Source organism: Aphelocoma coerulescens, chromosome 13 (genome assembly GCF_041296385.1).
Source record: "Aphelocoma coerulescens isolate FSJ_1873_10779 chromosome 13, UR_Acoe_1.0, whole genome shotgun sequence".
Taxonomy (NCBI): Eukaryota; Metazoa; Chordata; class Aves; order Passeriformes; family Corvidae; genus Aphelocoma; species Aphelocoma coerulescens.
The window spans coordinates 2,097,381-2,115,606 of NC_091027.1; the positions used below are offsets into that span (position 1 = coordinate 2,097,381).

The window sequence follows — 18,226 nt, forward strand, 5'->3', positions numbered from 1 at the left end:
CATGACTTACACCCCAGGTTCACAGACTCTGCCATCCTGAGTTATCAAAGGAAGGAGGTAATTCTTTGGTCATATGGGGTCAGATTGAATAAGGTTAAACCTTATTTGGGTGTGTGGCTTAACCTCCTGTGCGTTTTTGGTCTCCTTAAAACCTCTGTGAACTTGGGATCTCTTGCTCCAACACCAGGCACTGATGGGGAAGTGAGCAGGGAGTTTTAATCTATCAACTTTATACCTGTGTGATTACCTTCAAGTAAAATAATACCTTCAAACAAAAATAGCTGTAGATAAAGCAAAACAAATAGGTTTGTGTTTATTGAGGAGGAGATAAATTCTGTTTAAACCCTGATGGATTCCTGGATTTCCATGGGAAATCAGCAAGCAGGAGGATACATGTGCACAAAACCAAGGTCAGATCCTAATTAAAAGTAACAAAGGACAATTGCATGGCCCACATCCACATCACCTCCCTTCTCCTAAGCTCCAAGGTGGTTTGACCTCTTGGGAAGATTGAGGAGACTCTGAGTCTGGTTTTGACCATACAAGAAACTGGTGAAAACATAATTCTCTTCATAAATGAAAATCTGAACGAGCATTATATAAATAATGCCCCTCTTGCTGCATCACTTGGGAGACTACGACCAACAACACCGACGAGGATTGCCTGGGAGCAAACTGAGCTCTGTAAATCCCAAACAAAAGAACCAAAAGCTGATTTTGTGCTGTTCTTTCGATGAATTCCCCTTTCCCTTTCTCCCCCACAGTGGCTCTCGGTCGTAACCAACCGCTGAAGAAGGAGAAGCCCAAATGGAAGAGCGATTACCCCATGACGGACGGGCAGCTCCGCAGTAAGAGGGATGAGTTTTGGGACACAGCCCCGGCCTTCGAGGGCCGCAAGGAGATTTGGGATGCCCTCAAGGCTGCTGCCCACGCCTTCGAGAGCAACGACCACGAACTGGCACAAGCAATCATTGATGGTGCAAACATAACACTACCACATGGTAGGTGCAGCTCGGGAGGACGTGGCCTTCCAGAAGGGGGAACAGGTTGAAATAATGATGTTTCTACCCCCAAAAAAATCAGTGGATGGAATGGTTTAAAATGTCTGGGTTTCAGTGGGGGTGTGTTCCTGGTTGGAGTTTCCAAGCACTTAGAGAGGGACCAAGAAAATCTGCTTTTTTTTTTTTTTTATTGCTCACTTCCTTTTATTTTATTTTGGAATCTTAGGATCATGGAATCATTAAGGTTGGGAAAGACCTAACAGATCATCAAGTCCAGCCACCTGCCCATCACCACCACCAGGTTCAGCACTAAACCTTGTCCCCAAGTGCCACATCCACATTTTTTTAGAGTTCCTGCAGTTGGAATGGATGATCTGGTCCGTGGGGAATACAGGCAGCTCCTGGGACTTGCTGTAATCTCTTGGAACACCTGGATGCTCCAAGGCACGATTTTCATAACTTTTTTTCCAGCTTCTCTTTATAAGGAAGTAGATTATTTTTCCCCTCTTGATTTTATGGGTTTCTTTGGCACTTGAACTGTTGGGGATTTTTTAAAGTTTCTCTTCTGAAGAGTTTGGAAAAATTTCCCAAAAATTTGGGGCTGGCAGTCTGCTGTTAGATCCTGTGTGAGATAAACTGCAAGCTCTTATTTCGGGTACTTTCCCCTTTGTTTCGTTACTCAGAATTCTGCTGGGTGGGGTTTTTTTTTTTTTTCAAGCTATTATTTCCCTCACTCCACAACTCTGAAATTAATCATTCCCCCATATTCCTAATAGAAATACAGTGAGAGGGGGCTGGCAAGAAGTTACTGATTATTTTAAGTCACCATTCAGATAAATGGAAATGATGAATAACTCAGAGATTGCATTTTTGCAGACCTAAGGGAGTTGCTGCATTGTTTTTAGTTGCTAAAATAAAAATAGTAGGTGCCAGGAAAATTCAATTTATATATGGGGAAGGTGGAGTAAAACACAGGTTACCTTTCCCTGGGGTCTCTTCCTCACATCAGGCTGCAGCTCAGCCCTCAAAAATTGTCTTTAATGTGGGAAAGTTCCTCTCTGGGAGGGTCTGAGTCTGTTTTTGGCCATACAAGAGACTGGTAAAAACAGAATTCTCTTAATAAATGAAAATTTGGAACCAGGAGCAGCAAGAGGGGATATTATTTCTCTAATGAATTTGATGAGCCCCCATTAACGAGCTGTTTTGGCAGTGTTGGGTTGTGCATTCAGCTGAAATGTTGCACGAGCACAGATGAGCAGCACTTGAGGGGAAAACATTAAATTTATGGCATCAAAACATGTGAAGAAGGTGTTTGGCATGTTGAGACTCTGCTGCCTCTTGTTAGAGTGGCATAACTGTGAGGGAGGATTTTAAGAAATGGCAGAGTTGGAGCAGTTTAATCCTGCCTGGAAGTTCCAGTCTGGTTTTGGGGTCAGAGGGGAGCCCCTTGTGTGTCTCAGGAGAAGACAGGATGTGTAATGTGGAGTTTCAAGGCTCCCAGATTTGGAAGAAAATGGATGTGAATTCTTAAATTTGTTTTTCCAGCAGTTTGTTTCGAGTCCTGCCTACTGCTGGCAGGTTATAATCTGCTTTCTAAGGCCCACATGCAGAATATTCAGAATATCTCAGAAATAACTCAGAAATCAAAGCTGTATCAGAGGCTCTGCTGCCCAAGCCAGGCCTGGCTTGAGGCTGAATTCCAAACAGAGAGAATATTTAGATTTTTTTACCCAGGCTGTGGATGTTTACTGGGGATTTTTGTATTGCATTATGTGCTTTTTATTCAAAATTGTGACCCTTTTGTGCATCAGCTGTTGGCACAGGTCTCCATGCAGTGTGACCTTCCCACTCCAGAGAAAGCTGCTGCTTCTAGAGATTCAAATATTCCTCAGTCATCAGGCATTGTTAGTGCCAGGTATGAATAGATTAAATAGATCTAATAGATCTAAATCTATCTAATAGATTAGATAGATCAAATCCTTTATTTATGGACCATGGGATGCCTTTTGTCAGCAAACTGAGCTTTTCTCTGGGCAGGTAGGGCAGATGATCTCTCCTTGCTCTGAGTGACACCAACAACCTCTGGGGTTTTGTTTACAAAAAGCTCATTTTGGGCAGAAGTTGGAATGAAGGGAAAGTAGCAGTGAAGAAGTGCAGCTGTGGTGTGTGCAGCAGGATCAGATCCTGTGGATATTCCATCGGATTTCCCCATGGAGCTGCTGTGGTCACTCCCACCCTGCCCTGGGCTCTGCGTGGGCACCCAGAGTGTGGCAGGGGACCAGTGGCACTTCTAAAATTCACCTTCTGTACCCACTTCTTTTGTCTGGAGCTCTTTACCTGACCAGGCTCTGTCTTCTGTAGCAGAGTTTGGATGAAAATTAAACCTCAGGCTGGGCCAGGGGAGGCTCAGGGTGGGCAGCAGCAGGAATTTCTCCGTGGAAAGGGTGCTCAGGCCTTGGAACTGCCCAGGGAGGTTTGGAGTGCCCATCCCTGGAGGTGCCCAAGGAATTCCTGGATGTGGCACTCAGTGCTCTGTCTTTGTGATGGGAATCAAAATATTTTCCTAAGAAAACCCCACATTTGCTGGATAAATTCCTTTAAGTCTATGTAAAAAATGAAAGGCCTTTCACTAATTTTTGTCTTCTCCCAAAGGATGTCTGCAAAACGATGCAGTACCAGGGGCTGTGGTGTTTCCTTTCATTCATTTGCTGTGTGTACAACAAGAGACTTAAAAAAACCCCCAAACCTCAGCCCTATATCCACATTTGACTGTCCCTACTGTGCTCAAGCCACGGATTCCTGAGAAAAATGAAACCTTGCAGGAAGTGGAGGAGTGAGAAGAGAGGGGGCTGGGGAGTGAGTAAGGACTGACAGATACAGATTTTGCAGATAGAGACTCGGGCTTAGCTGATGCTGCAAAAATAAAATTGCTTTTTTATTCCAGAATCCTACAGGAAAGGGAGGGGGAAAAAAACCCAAAAAACCCACCTCATCTCTTCTGAGGCTGCTTTCAGCCAGATCTGTCACTTGTCTGGTGTGAGGAAAACTCTCACCAGGGTAATTTTTCTAATGGATGCCTTTTGCTGGCTTCTGCTAGTAAAAATAGCATGTAAGAAGTATTAAATAAATAAATAAGCTTGTGGGATGGGCTTAGCACTTCTCATCTATCTTGGGTGACTCTGTGGGATGGATTTAAAAATAGAAATAACATTATGGCCGATTTATACTTCTTTTTTTTCTCCTCCTCCTGTCTTAAAGTAGCACATCCTCCATATTTTATTAATGAGTCCATTTAAATTTAATGAAGAAGAGTTTTCCACACTTCTCAGCTATCAAACAGGAAATGTTGGAGTGTGTAGTATTTTATTATAATGTTAATGTTGAGCTGAACTTGGCCTGCAAGTCGTTAATATTAATTGCAGTCTGGCTGGGGTGGAGTTTTGAAATTCCAGGATGGAACACTTCATGTGCTGCAGCAGAGCTCCCAGGATATTGGGGTTTAATGTCTCAGAGATTGCAGATCTGCAGACCTGGCATTGTTTTGCTTGGTTGCTAAAACAGAAATTGGATTTGAAAAACTCCATTTCTCCAGGGGGAAGTTGTAATCAAATGCAGGTTACCTTTAGCAGGTGATAAAGTTCAGGTTACCTTTACCCTTAAAGCCATTCCACCCTCAGCTTTGGGTTGTTTTGGGTGTTTTTAACACTCAGCAGTTGGAGGCAATAAATTCCAGCATGGGCACTTCACCTGCTGCTGCAGAGTTCTCTGGATTTTGGGGTTTAGCTCCTTCAGTGCTGTTTGAGTGATGAAAGGGTCTCTCTGCTGAGCTTTCAACTTTTCTGTGCCTTCAGACACAGCTCCTGTGGCTTTTCCAGGGAGCAGCCTGGCAGCTCTGGCTCTTTAGTTGTGCTGAGACCCTGAAAAGTGGGGATGGGAATATTTCACTGCAATGCTGGGGAGAAGTAAAGGACATTTCTGAAATGTTCCCACTCTGAATAGAGCAGTTTCTTCCCCTTTGGCTGAAATAATAAATAGAAAAGCTTAAAAAAAGTCCTAAATAACAACAAAAAGCCCCCTCAAAGCCACGAGCAGCAGTGTGGGGAAGGCATGGTGTGTTTCCCCCAAATTCCTAATTGCAGCAAAACTCTACTAATTCAATCACACACAATCCCAGAATCACTGAGGTTGGAAAACACTTCCAAGACCATCAAGTCCAACCTGTGACCAGTCCCCACCTTGTCACCAGAGCACTGAGTGCCACCCCCAGGTTCTCTCAATCACAGATTCATCAGTACAACAGGTAAGTCCAATATTGCCTTCACACAAAAAGCAGAATTACAGAATTCCACCTGTGGAGCTGCCTAATTTCCAGGAGACACACGTAATTCCCTGGAATCTGTTCCTTGGACACCTCCAGGGATGGGCACTCCACTGTCAGGTTTGGGTTGTGGGTGTTTTTAACACTCACCAGCTGTAGTCAATATAAAAAGTTGCCCTTTGCTATGTTGAAAACTCCATTTTTATTTATGTTGATGAAAATCTCCATTTGTTGAGTCCATTTATTTTATTTTCCATTGAGAACTGAGCTGTCAGTGTCTGCTCCCAGCCCAGCAAGCCAAGCATTGATATTTAAATTTACACAGTCATTCAGAAATATCTGCCACAAAATGATACAGGAGGTTTTTGACCATTTCATGGATGGCTCCTGGAAATTCAGCAGCTCCAGGAGTGGAACTGTGTGACTTTGCAGAGCTTTTTGTGTGGTGCCAATATTGGACTCACCTGTTGTAGTGATGAATTGGTGATGGAGTGAATCTGTCCAGTGAATTTTGCTGGGGCATCTTTAGCATTTAAACTGAATCCTCTGTGAACTGCTGCCCCTAAAGCCACGAGGTCTTTGTGGTTTTTCTTCCTCTCATCCCTGACAAATGCTGTATCCATTGCTGGGAATTGAAGCTGTAGGAATTGCTTGTTTGTCTGAAGAGGCTTTTTAATTCTCATTAAAAATCATATTTTTTATGGTTTACATTCTCTCCACGCAGGTGGAACCTTGTTGGACAGTGTGTTTTTCTGTGAGGATCCCAAATACTCGCTCAGCTTTCTCTAATGCCCCTTTAAAAGGGGAGTGGATGATATTTTGGTGACTGTGGCTGTCTAATTTTAGATTTCAGCAGAGTTACGAAAGCTTTGGGAGGTCTGACTATCAAAGCATGTCTGTCAGTATGATCAGCAGTAGTGCTGAGAGGAAAATGCAGGCCATCAAAGTTAAGGAAACTCTAAAATCTGTAGTGAACATCATAAAATTTACAGCTGAGCCTCCTGGTTTGTTGCTTTTTGGTTGTTTTTTTTTTTTTTTGCCTAAACTCTGCTCAGGAGACAGCAGTTATTGGAGGGAAGGTTTTTCTGGTTTGTTTTTACTTCAGTAAAAAAAAACACACCCAAAAGGCAGGGATTAAAACCCAAAATTGCTGCTGTCTTGTGAGGAAGCAGCCAAGCTGCTGCTGGCACTGAGGCCGTGTGTGCATTAGGAGAGTGCTTTTATTTTGGTTTTTCTTCTACACATCAGTGTCTATTTTTAAACCACCTTGACGTCAAGTCCCCTCTGTAGGCTTAGCTTGACTGAAATGGGGAGTGAATACACTGAGTCAAGCTTTCATAAACCTGCACCCAGGCTGGTTTAATCCCTTCCTGCCTCACAGCACCCGTGGATCCTCTGGAAGAGGGGTGGGAGCTGCAGCCCGGTTTTGCTGCTTGGCACCTCAGTTTTGGCCACCCTGGTGCTTCCAGTCGTGTCATGGCCTCGCTCTGCAGCACAGGGACAAGTGTGACAAGAAACCCTGCCATGGCACTGCTGGGTGTGCTCCTGCACCTCTGGGCTCCTGCCAAGCAGCAGGGGAGCCCAGCTCATCCCAAAATCCATTTCCCGGAGTGGGGGAGCCCAGCTCATCCCAAAATCCATTTCCCTGAGTGGGGGACTCCAGCTCATCCCAAAATCATTTTGCAGAGTGGGGGACTCCAGCTCATCCCAAAATCATTTTGCAGAGTGGGGGACTCCAGCTCATCCCAAAATCCATTTCCCAGAGTGGGGGAGCCCAGCTCATCCCAAAATTCATTTCCCAGAGTGGGGGACTCCAGCTCATCCCAAAATCCATTTTGCAGAGTGGGGGAGCCCAGCTCATCCCAAAATCCATTTCCTGGAGTCGGGGACTCCAGCTCATCCCAAAATCATTTTGCAGAGTGGGGGAGCCCAGCTCATCCCAAAATCCATTTCCCAGAGTGGGGGACTCCAGCTCATCCCAAAATCATTTTGCAGAGTGGGGGACTCCAGCTCATCCCAAAATCATTTTGCAGAGTGGGGGAGCCCAGCTCATCCCAAAATCCATTTCCCCAAGTGGGGGACTCCAGCTCATCCCAAAATCCATTTCCCCGAGTGGGGGACTCCAGCTCATCCCAAAATCCATTTCCCAGAGTGGGGGACTCCAGCTCATCCCAAAATCCATTTCCTGGAGCAGCCCCACACGCTCTGGCTGCCCTGGTTCCTCACAAAGTGCCTCCTGCTGAGGAGAAATCTCCCAAAGGCTCTGCCTCTTTCAGTGCCCAGGCACAGGAATTGCATTTTCTTTAGGAGGCTCCATCTGGATGAGGCATCTTCACCTCCAGGCCGAGCGCTCCCTGCCTGGCTGTGGAATTACCCCTGCTCCAGCTTCCCCCAGCCTGCTCGGGGCACTGTGGCAGCTCCTCCTCCTCCTCTGCTGTCTCTTACCTCGGTGATTCTTGGCATTTTCCATGTCCATCACCCCTGGAAAAGTGGCTCATTCCCCTTGGGAAATGGCCCTGGTTCTAGTGAAGGATGTGCTGTGTTGCTGTGCTTCACCAAATCCCTCCTAAGCTTGGAAAAGAATCACTTTCCTCAAAGCCTCCTCCAATGAAGATGCTGCTTTCCATCATTTCTGCTGTGATTAATACTTTTTTAAATAGATCTCCACATCCTCTTTCTGAGGGATGCTGAATTCCCAATGTTTTCTTCAAGTGGAAGGAAAATGAATCAAATCCTCAGGATGCAAAGCAGTCGTGGCTGGCTGAAATATTTATATATCTAAGTGCAGGTTAGAAACTCTCAGCCCTTCAAATAAAAACCCCACTTATGGCTCCATCCTCCAGTTGTTTTCCTTAAATACCTTTAACTTCTGCTCTGGTGTTTTCAAAGGTATTTTGAGGAGCTTTGTCAACATAATTGCTTGGACTCTTCTCGAGTCTCTTCCCCTGTAGCTCTTGCCTCTCTATTTCCTGTCTTTGGTTTCAGTTTGTGTTTTCTGGTGTGGGGAGGGTGACTGTGCAACATCTTTTAGAAATGCTCTTTTTGGTTGTTTTTTTTTTTTTTTTTTTAACTATTAATGCATGACCAGAAAATTGCAGCTAATTCCTTTAAGGAAAAAAAAAAAAAACCAAAAAAGCCAAAGCAACAAACCCAAACTGGCCATGAGATGCTCCAAATAAACCCACGTGACAAAAGAACATCTCAAATTCTTCGTGTAAGAAGCTGCTTGTTGATCTGGGTGCTGCAGATGTTCCAGGGAGGAGTGTGTCTGCCTGAAGTGAATAATAGTCCTGTGGTATCTGATAGTGGTCAGGACAAGATGTCTGGTTTATTAAATATTCCCCAGGAGTGGACTTTTACTCCATTATTGGCTGCTTACAGTGGGGGAACTGGGTATCAGCTTCATCTGCCTTGCTGTCTGCTTGGGAAATGAGGAAAAGAAACGTGAAGTGTTTAAAATGGAAGTGGGAAATGAAGTTTAAAATGTGTTCCTCCCTGAAGATTCCAGTGAGAGTTCTCCATGGGGATCTCCAGGGGTGGCTTTGCTGGCTTCTGGAATTGTGTTTTGCAGTAAATTTGGTGTTCCTAGAGGAATTGGTTCCTCAGGTTGGTAAATGAGGGGCTCAGCCAGCCCTGGGGTGTCTCACCTGCTCCTGGCCCATCCCATTCCTCCTCCTCCATCATCTCCAGCTGATTGTGGCCAAAACATTTGGCATCCTCTGCTTGTTTGGCTTCAGGAATATAAATAATGAGATGGTAACTTTTCTCCAAAGCCAAGGCAAAATAGTTTGCCTATATAGACATAGAAGTGTCTGAGCCCCAGAAGGCTTCTCCCTTTAACATTTTAGGGGCAGGTGATGGCTGAGGAAATCCTACCTGGATGGGCAGCACTCAGGAGGTATTTCAGTATTTTTAAATCTTCCACAGCCTCCTTTGATAAATACCTCAGGCTGATAACTTTGAGTCATTATTAGGCTTCAGTGGGTGTGTGTTACAGACACACACCTCTGGAAAAATCCTCATTTCTAAGAATTTTCCTGGCTTTGCTTGCACCTAGAGCTGGGAGCTGCTTTTTGCTGGCAGTTATCACTGAGAAGCCCAGTGGGGCTTGGCTTTTTTGCTGAGCCACGTCTGAGCCCAGCCCAGAGCAAGCAGTGTTTGGTTTGTAGCTTTATCTGCAGCAAAATGAACTCTGGGTTTCTATCCTTGGCATTACACAGGAACAATGAAACCTCTGAGGTGTTTTTAATAATTCCTGAGTGATCAAGGAAGGTTTGTAGAGAAGGTCACAGCTACAGCAAGGCCTTGAATTTTTTAACCTTTCTGGGCTCTCACCATCTGTGCAGCCTCTGCTCAGTGCACGTTCAGGGGCAGCACCAACATTCAATCTTCCACCTTTGTGCTTAATCCAGAATTTAGTTGTTTATTTACTTTTTTTATTTTATTTCCTCTGAAGGAGAAGCACCTTGGAGGTGAGGAGCAAATAAAGCAACGCTGCTGCCTCAAATCTCCCCTGTGACCTCCTTTAATCCCCTCCGCCCCCACAGCTCGGACCAGCCTCGTGTTGTGGTTTGATTTTAGGATGTGGGCACTAATGTGGGATCGTGTCAGGCTGCTTGACCTCCCTGGAGCCTTTCACATTTTTGCTGGTGATCCTTGGAGACTGAGCATGCAAATGAGTGACTTCCAGGCTCATTAGCAGGTCTTGGAATGCCAGCACAGGGATACAGGAGTTTGGGAGCAGGCAGAACAAAAGTGCAGGGCAAACCTTTGGGTCATTCTGTGCTTGCTTTCTCTCCCCTGTTGCACACAGGTAGGTACTGGGGAGAGTTGTTTAGTTTTAGGAGTTTTCCACCTCTTGCAAACAGCTGGGAGAGCTCTCCACACTCCATCAAAGCCAACATTTGCTTTGGTGTTCAGTCTGAGGGGCTGCTGCTGCTGTACCTGGAGCTTTAATAAGTGCAGCGTCAGCACAAATTTCCTTCCAGATCCTCTTGGAGCTCGGATTAAACTGTCCAAAATCTCATTTTGAGTGGGCAGCGGTGGGCAGGGGATTGTTTGGAGGTTGAACTCCCTGCCTGGAGTGCAGGAGGTGGAGCTGCTCGAGTTCTGTGGTCACCAGTTGCTAATGGAACATCCCAACGAGTCATGGTCAGGCTGTGCCTCCTCTCTCTCTACAATTCCTTGGAATGAGGTTGGAGCCAGGGGGGGTCGGGCTCTGCTCGCAGGGAACAGGGACAGGACAGGAGGGAACGGCCTCAGGCTGGGCCAGGGGAGGCTCAGGGTGGACAGCAGCAGGAATTTCCCCATGGAAAGGGCGCTCAGGGGCTGCCCAGGGAGGTTTGGAGTGCCCATCCCTGGAGGTGCCCAAGGAAGGTCAGGACGTGGCACTTTGTAGACTTCCAGGGACAAAATCTGTGTCTGTCTGTGGTTGGCAAGAAAAAGGAAATCTCTATCCCTGTTTAATTTTAACCTCCCATTTGGTTTTCCATTGGAACCACGTTAGGTACGGGATTTGGGATGCTGAGTGCCAGGTGTTCACTCTGGATTTATGGGAACAGCAGACTGAAAAAATCAATGGTAACCAAGGCAGTGACAACTTCTGTAAATCTGAGTTCAGCTTCACCCTGAACAGGTGACCTGGGGCCTTTAAACACTGCCAGGGTTGCTGTGCTTGGAGGAGTGCAGTGCAGCTTGAGGTGATGATGATATTCTGCTTTCTTTTTCTCCTCCAAAACCCTCCAGCCCCTTGAGGAAGCTGGATAATGCAGAGCAGCAAATGTAAACGAAGGGGGTACGCAGAGAAGCTCTTTTCCCAACCATTTTATTTTTACATTTTTATCTAAGAAGCCTGTCTAGACAGGCATCTATTTTCATGACATGCAAAGCAGAGTAGTAGATGAATACTTCATTAGTAAAATGACTTGTCATCTTTGAACCCTGATGGAATATCTCTTGGAAGCTGTTACTTCCATGCAAGATTAGATCCAAGTTTTACAGGGATATGGAAGTGGCAGTACCTACGGTGTTGTTAACATGACAACTACCAAGCATTAATGCCTAATTACTTTATTTATCAACCCCAGTGATGGAAACCCGATGAACTGCACAGACTGGAGGCTTTTGAGCTCTAGTAAAGCTGTATTAGGGAAGGATTAGCTCGTGTGTGGAAGGTTGGAGATTTCTGGTTGTGGGTCCTTTTTTCCCTGCTTTCCCCTCTTTTTCTGTCAGGTCAGTGAGGTGGGGTGACAGATTCCAGCTCTTCTGGCAGGGTTGCCACTGCTGTTGTTGGCATTTGTGAGGATTTTTAAGAGAAATTTTGAAGGGTTTGGTTCAGGGCCCTGAGCCCCCCTTTCCAAAGTGTCCCATCCCTCTTCCCTCTGCTGATCCCTCTGCTCTCCCCGCTCCAGCACATGGGGCACGGTAAGGGGTGAACACCTGGGAACTGGGGCTAAAACCTCAACAAAAGTGGCTCATTCAGTGCAGAAATGTATTTGTTTTAGGAGACTGTTAATTATCTTTCACCTTCAGCCCAGTTAATTAGTGCTAATGAATGAAGTGATGCTGGTGCTCTGCTGTGCTGAAGGGAGAGGATCAGTGATGCACATGGTATATGTGCAGCAGGCTTTTCCCAAAATTTGGGTTGGAAGGGACCTCAAAACTCATCCCACTGCATCCCCTGCCATGGGCAGGGACACCTTCCACTATCCCAGCTTTTTCCAGCCTGGCCTTGGACACTTCCAAGGATGGGGCATCCACAATTCCTCTGGACAACCAGTTCATTTAGGAACCTGCCCTGTATTAGGGTGAGCTGTGCTCAGTTTGAAGCAGGAAGGCTTAGATACACCTGAGGGATCTTTGGTTGGATTCTGCAGCTGGGATTTGCTCTTTAAAAGTATTATTTTGGTATTACAGCATGAGGAAAAACTTCTTTCCATGGAGAGCGGCAGAGCCCTGGAACAGCTGCCCAGGGAGGTTGTGGGATTCCCTTTCTGGAGACATCCCCAACCCACCTGGACACATCCCTGTGTCACCTGCTCCAGGGCAGGGGTTGGACTGGATCTCCAGAGGTCCCTTCCAACCCCAACCACTCTGTGATTGCAGGAAGGGCAGCTGGGTGGGACTGTTGGGCTTGGGAAGGATGTTGGAGTCTCCTTATTTTCCCCTCTTTCCCCTTGTGGTGTGCCAAGCACGGTCCCCGTGTGTCTGGTGCCAGTTGCCACAAGCAGGAATGAGCTGCTCCTGCTCACCAAGCAGCTCCTGGAGCACTGGGATCTCCTGCTGGCCCTGGGAGTTGTTCTCCAGCGTGGAATGGAGCCAGACCAATATTGTTCCCATAATGGAAGGGCTGTTTTTCAGGCAATTGGGAATGAGAATTATTAAATGTTTAATACTCATTATCTGCAAACCCCATCCTTTCAGGAGCTGGAGTAACAGAGGGAGGGTGGGGAGGAGAGCAGGGCTTGGCATCCAAATGGCACCTTTGTCCAGGAGCTTTCTGGCAATTAAAATTTGCATGACCCATGGAAATTTCGTGTGGAAGAAGCACGGGGGGTGGTTTATTCTCAAGTTTATTTCCCCCACACCATTAATTCTTGTAGCTGCCTTATTGTCCTCTGTACAAGGCACTGGCTTGCACGAGTATTCCCACACATTTCCCTCTGGAAAATGGGAAAACCACGTTGGTAACAGCAGCCTTGGACACTTCCAGGGATGAATTGAGCAGTTTTTAAGTCAGGAAGAGCTTTTTGGTGTGAACTCCTCCCAGTCTGGGCTGCTTGGAGGGGAGTGGAACAAAGCACTGCGTGTTTGCTCTTGTCCCAACCCTGCTCCCGTTCTGCACGAGCCACCTTCCACCTCTCCCACATCAGGACAGGGACTTTTTTTCCTTATAAAATCTTGGCTTTCCCAGCTCTGACCTGGAATCAGCAGCTAATAAAGATGAAGAGATAATTCAGCTTTTCTGCCTCATCTTTGCTCTCTAGCAATTTCTGTGCTGTCAGACCCAGAGACCCCTTTGTTTTCCTGCTGAATTTCAGGCATCAGTGATTTATGTTGGGTTCAAATCAATACTCCACAGGTGAAAGCTCTACTATTCCCAATTTATTCAGCAATCCAGGCTCAGATTGGCTTTGGAATGGAGATTTTCAGTCAGAAAAACAACTGAACCAGCTGTTCCTTGGGCAAATGTGTTATACACAGTCTCCTTAAATTAGCTGAGTCTCGCTGCAACGCCACATTTTGGGTTGTGTTGTCTTCATTTCTCTTCCTGCAGCAAATCTCTCTGGGAGAAGGGGAAAAAGAAAGATGGAAATCTGCTCAGTTTTTAAGTTTTGGTTGTTTCTGAGCAATGCTTCTCAGGATTGCTCTAAAACTTAAAGTACAAGGCACCTTATGAACAGAAAATCAGAATTTTCCTGAAGAGGATGGTGTGCAGCTTTAGGAAATGCCAAAATGCCGTTTCAAATGCATTAAACTTTTCGTGTTTTCAGGTGAGTGTGGCCATATTTGCTTGACTTAATAACTCCTGCAAAAGTTGACCTTCCTGCTATTGAGATCTCTTAAATTGTTGGTCCTGCAGGAGGATAAGTAAGTCCAAACTCTGAACTGCTTAGGGGTGGAAGCAGCATTTTAACCAGTCCATTTTCATGTTTTCCCTTCCCAATCCAGTGAAATATCCTAATAATCTTCATAAAACAAAGTTTTTTGTGGCTTGCAAGGCAATTGATTTCAAAATGTTCCCGTTCCTTACGCTTGATGATCACATCTGCTTATTTTTCTCTCTGAAATTCTCAAGCTGTCTCCTACCTGGAGAACAACCAACAAGAAGCTCTCTGCCTTCCAGAATTCCTCACTCTCCAAGCCGGTGTTACTTCTGAAACATGAAAATAATCCCATCTGCTGTTGTTTTTGCGTTGTATCTTCGTGTCTGCCACCCTTCCTTCCTGCTCCTTTCCTTCTGGAATCTGCCCCTTCCAGGGGTTTCTTTGGATGATCCAGCAGTGAAAACTCCCAAGTACCACCTCACCTTGCAGGCTTTGGCATCTGAACCTGCTCTGGTTTGGGGAGGGAAAGGGAAGCAGGGAAGGGAAATGAGGCTCACTTGGGCTGTGGTTGTTCCCTGCAGCTCTGAGCAGCTCTGTGCTGCCTTTTCCTCCTCTGGTTTAAGGAGGCTGCGTCCTTCCTATGCTGGAAGGACCCTGGTTGCCTAAGTAACAGAAAAACCTGAAAAAATATTTCTTTCTCTCTTGTTTTCCTCTTTCTCGTAAAAGCTTGATATTCTTTTAGTGCCCCTCCCAGCTGAGTGTGGTCCAAGCTGATGCATCCTGCAGGAAGGATCAGAAATGTGATTTTCAGGTAGAACAGCAAAGTTAGGAGGTGTTTGCTGGGTGGGATGTTTGATTCCTGTGGTGCCTCGGTGAAGAGCTGCCACCTGGCTGGTGGGATTGGCCGTGCTGTGGTGGCTGGGGGTGATTCCATCACTTCTTCTCTTCCTCTCCAATAACTCGTGTTTGCCTTCATCACTTCAACCAACCTCGCACTTAACTCCTGGTTAACTCAGCCATTCTTCACTTCTGAGCTCCACCGTGTCACCCCCTCACGTTCTGCCTGTTTGGGACACCTTGGAGGGTGTGAGGCTCCCCAAAGGCCACTTGACCCAAAGTTGTGATGGCCTGAGGGAGTGAGGTGGCTGAAGGGGACTGTGCTGGGTGTGCCTGGAGGGGCTGGAGCACAAATCCTGTGAGAAGCAGCTGGGAAAGGGGCTCAGCCTGGAGCAAAGGAGGCTCAGGGGGGACCTTGTGGCTCTGCACAAGTCCCTGACAGGAGGGGGCAGCCGGGGGGGTCGGGCTCTGCTCCCAGGGAACAGGGACAGGAGGAGAGGGAACGGCCTCAGGCTGGGCCAGGGGAGGCTCAGGGTGGACAGCAGCAGGAATTTCCCCATGGAAAGGGTGCTCAGGCCTTGGCAGGGGCTGCCCAGGGAGGTTTGGAGTGCCCATCCCTGGAGGTGCCCAAGGAAGGGCTGGAGGTGGCACTCAGTGCTCCGGGCTGGGGACAAGGTGGGGATGGGGCACAGGCTGGACTTGATGGGCTGGGAAGGCTTTTGGATTCATTGGAGTTGGGGCCCGGCACCTCCTGTCCTTGGAGCTGTGGCTCGGCTTCAGCAGGTGCAGAGTGCTGGGTGGAGGGGATGCTGCTGCTCTCAGTAATCACCTTCTTTAATCAATAGATCTGCTCCTAAAGCCACTGATTGGCAGGTGAAGGGACTTGGGACGTTTTCACCAGGATGAACAGAACACTGGGATTACTGGTGGGGTTTGCAATAACCTGTTCTTACATTACCAGTTTGCTGTAAACCATTCCTCAGTCCGGGATGGGACTGTGGGGTTTTATTGGCAAGAGCTTTCCTCTGCTGTGTCTTTTTTCTATTTATTTATATCTTTTTAGCCACAGACCTCCAAGTTAGCTGCTGTTGGAGAGGATTTGTTTTAATATTGCTTATCTGATGATGATTAAGGAATCCAGTGTTTATAGCATAAGCTTTGACCTTGATGTTAGTTCAGCTGGGTGACGAGATAAATGATGAAGAAATTCCTCAGCAAGCTCCCCCATGTTATTTAAAATTAACTCTTTGAGGTGCTCTTCTAAAGCTGATGCATTCTTTTTAACATACGTGGCTTTTGAAGAAATTTGAGCTGCTTTAGCTACATTGAAAGGCTGTTGAGGTTTGATTTTGGCTTTTTTTTAGCAGCAAACTTGTTTCTATGTCTGGAATTCAGTCCTGTGCCATTTAGCAAATCGATGAGGAGTGAAATGAATGTTGTAAAACAGAACTGAAGTGTGAGAACTTCAGGCTTGAGTCTGTAAATGACAAAGAATATTAAAGGGTTTGGGTCCAATACAGCTTTGATAAAAGTTGGTTTGCTCTGAAATTCATTAATGGTAAAACACTGTAATGAGTTGATGTAATTATATCTTTTTATTTCCTTTTTTCTTTGTTTTTCTCTCATAAATCTCAGGGCACAGCTGCCTTGGTGCTACCTGCACAAACAGAAAGCGTAAAGACATTGATCTTTTTATTGATTTCCTCTGTGTGTTTCCACCAGCACAAATTATCCTTAAAAAAAGAGGATTTCTGTCCAAAAGTTTTCCAGCAGAAGATGCTGCTGTTACGCTGGGCTGGGTGACACCACATTTCCCTGACTTATAATTTTATATTGTGGTAATTTTGCTGATCAAACAGCAAAGTTTAAAACAACTCAGTGTCAGCATAAAAAAAAATCAAACTAAAAAAACCTCTTAGTTTCTAACAAGGAGCACTTGGCTGTGGTGTGCAGAACAGTCAAAGAGGTTTTTTAATATTCTGTAGCTCAAGGACTTGGCTCCTCTTCAGACATTCCCAGCTCCACAAGGATGGGTAATTTGGCAAGTGACCGTGCCCCCTCTAGGGGCAAAAATGTGGAAATTTGGTCTACAGGTAAGTTCAGACCAGGGGAGAGAGGGAGAAGCTGGGGGTTTAACCACAGAGAGCAGGGATTCCTGCTGGGATTTGGGATGCAGCTTCCTCAGTTTCCCAGGCTCTGTTTTCAGCCTTCTCTCACTTGAATTCTTTAAACAGCACGGAAAACGTGCTGCTTTTCCAGGGTAGTGCTCGAAATCTGTTTTATAAAGTGGAATCTATTTTATAAAGTTACACTGTGCAAAACTCGGCTCTCATTTGATGCTTCAGCCTGTGTTAGAATTCCTGTGCTCACAACCAGGTTCTCCAGATTATCCCAAGGGAGTTCAGGGAAATAAAACTCCCTCCTGACACTCCAGGGCTGTGAAGGTGGGAGTCAGAGCTGCTGTGGAAATACAAAATCCATGCTGGGCGCCGCTGCCGTGGCGGCGATGGAGCCGCAGACTTGGGTGGCCGTGTTTGTTTGTCCTGGCAGTGCTCTCTAAACACGAGGCCTGTACCAAACCATTTCAGCAATTTGGGGATGTTTGAGAAGTTCCAAAATGCTCCTTTCACGGCGCTTTCCTGCATTTTCACAGCTCGGGGTCAGCGTGCTGGAATTGGTCCAAGTGGCCTTTGCTGGGTGCAGGTGTGTCCTGAACCTTGGCCATGCTGCTGCTGAAAGATTCCTCCTTGAAATGACAGCAGCACATCCTCATCCTTCCTCCCTGCTTTGGAAGTTTATCTGGAGGGAGGGAGGTGTTTGGCTTTTAGGGGATGCTTTTATCTCAACCCCAAGTTTCCGTGTGCAAAGATGGGGCATTGATGCTTTTTGATGATTTTTGTCTGGTCCTTTAAAAGCTGAATTCAGGCCTCACCTCTTGGGTGGTTGAACAGCAGGGTAAAACTTCCCAGAGCAACCACTCCAGTGTTAAATGTACCAGGAATTCCCACTCATTCTCCCCCTCTTCTCTCCTAAAGGTGCTCTTACGGAGTGTTACGATGAACTGGGCAACCGCTACCAGCTCCCCGTCTACTGCCTTGCCCCACCCATCAACATGATCGAGGAGAAGGGTGACCTGGAGACTCTGGATATTCCTGACCCCCCTCCCAATTCCGGGCACGAGTGCCAGCTCCGCCTGCGCCTGTCCACGGGCAAAGACCTCAAGCTGCTGGTCCGCAGCATGGACACCGTGTACCACATGAAGCGGCGGCTGCACGCCGTGGAGGGAGTGGAGCCGGGCAGCCAGCGCTGGTTCTTCTCTGGGAGGCCCCTGGCAGACAAAATGAAACTGGAGGAGCTGAAAATCCCAAAGGACTACGTGGTGCAAGTCATTGTGAGCCAGCCCTTAGCAAATCCCACCCCGGTGGAAAACTGATTTCTGCTCGTTTATGGATTCTTCTCTCCTGCGTCTCTGTTGTGGGGTTTGTTTTCGCTGCCCTCTCTTCTTTTGGGGTTGTCCTGCTCGT

The 18,226-nt window shown here is 46.6% G+C and overlaps 1 protein-coding gene across 2 annotated transcripts in view; it reads left to right on the forward strand.

The window, feature by feature from the left end:
* Positions 1 to 18,226, forward strand: part of UBTD2 (ubiquitin domain containing 2) — a 40,753-nt gene extending 22,527 nt beyond the window's left edge. For both annotated transcript variants that reach the window (XM_069028738.1, XM_069028736.1), the window contains exons 2-3: positions 765 to 1,001; positions 17,738 to 18,226. In XM_069028738.1, the coding sequence (XP_068884839.1) occupies positions 765 to 1,001; positions 17,738 to 18,135 (635 nt within the window). In that variant the 3' untranslated portion in view covers positions 18,136 to 18,226. The remainder of the gene's footprint in view (positions 1 to 764; positions 1,002 to 17,737) is intronic.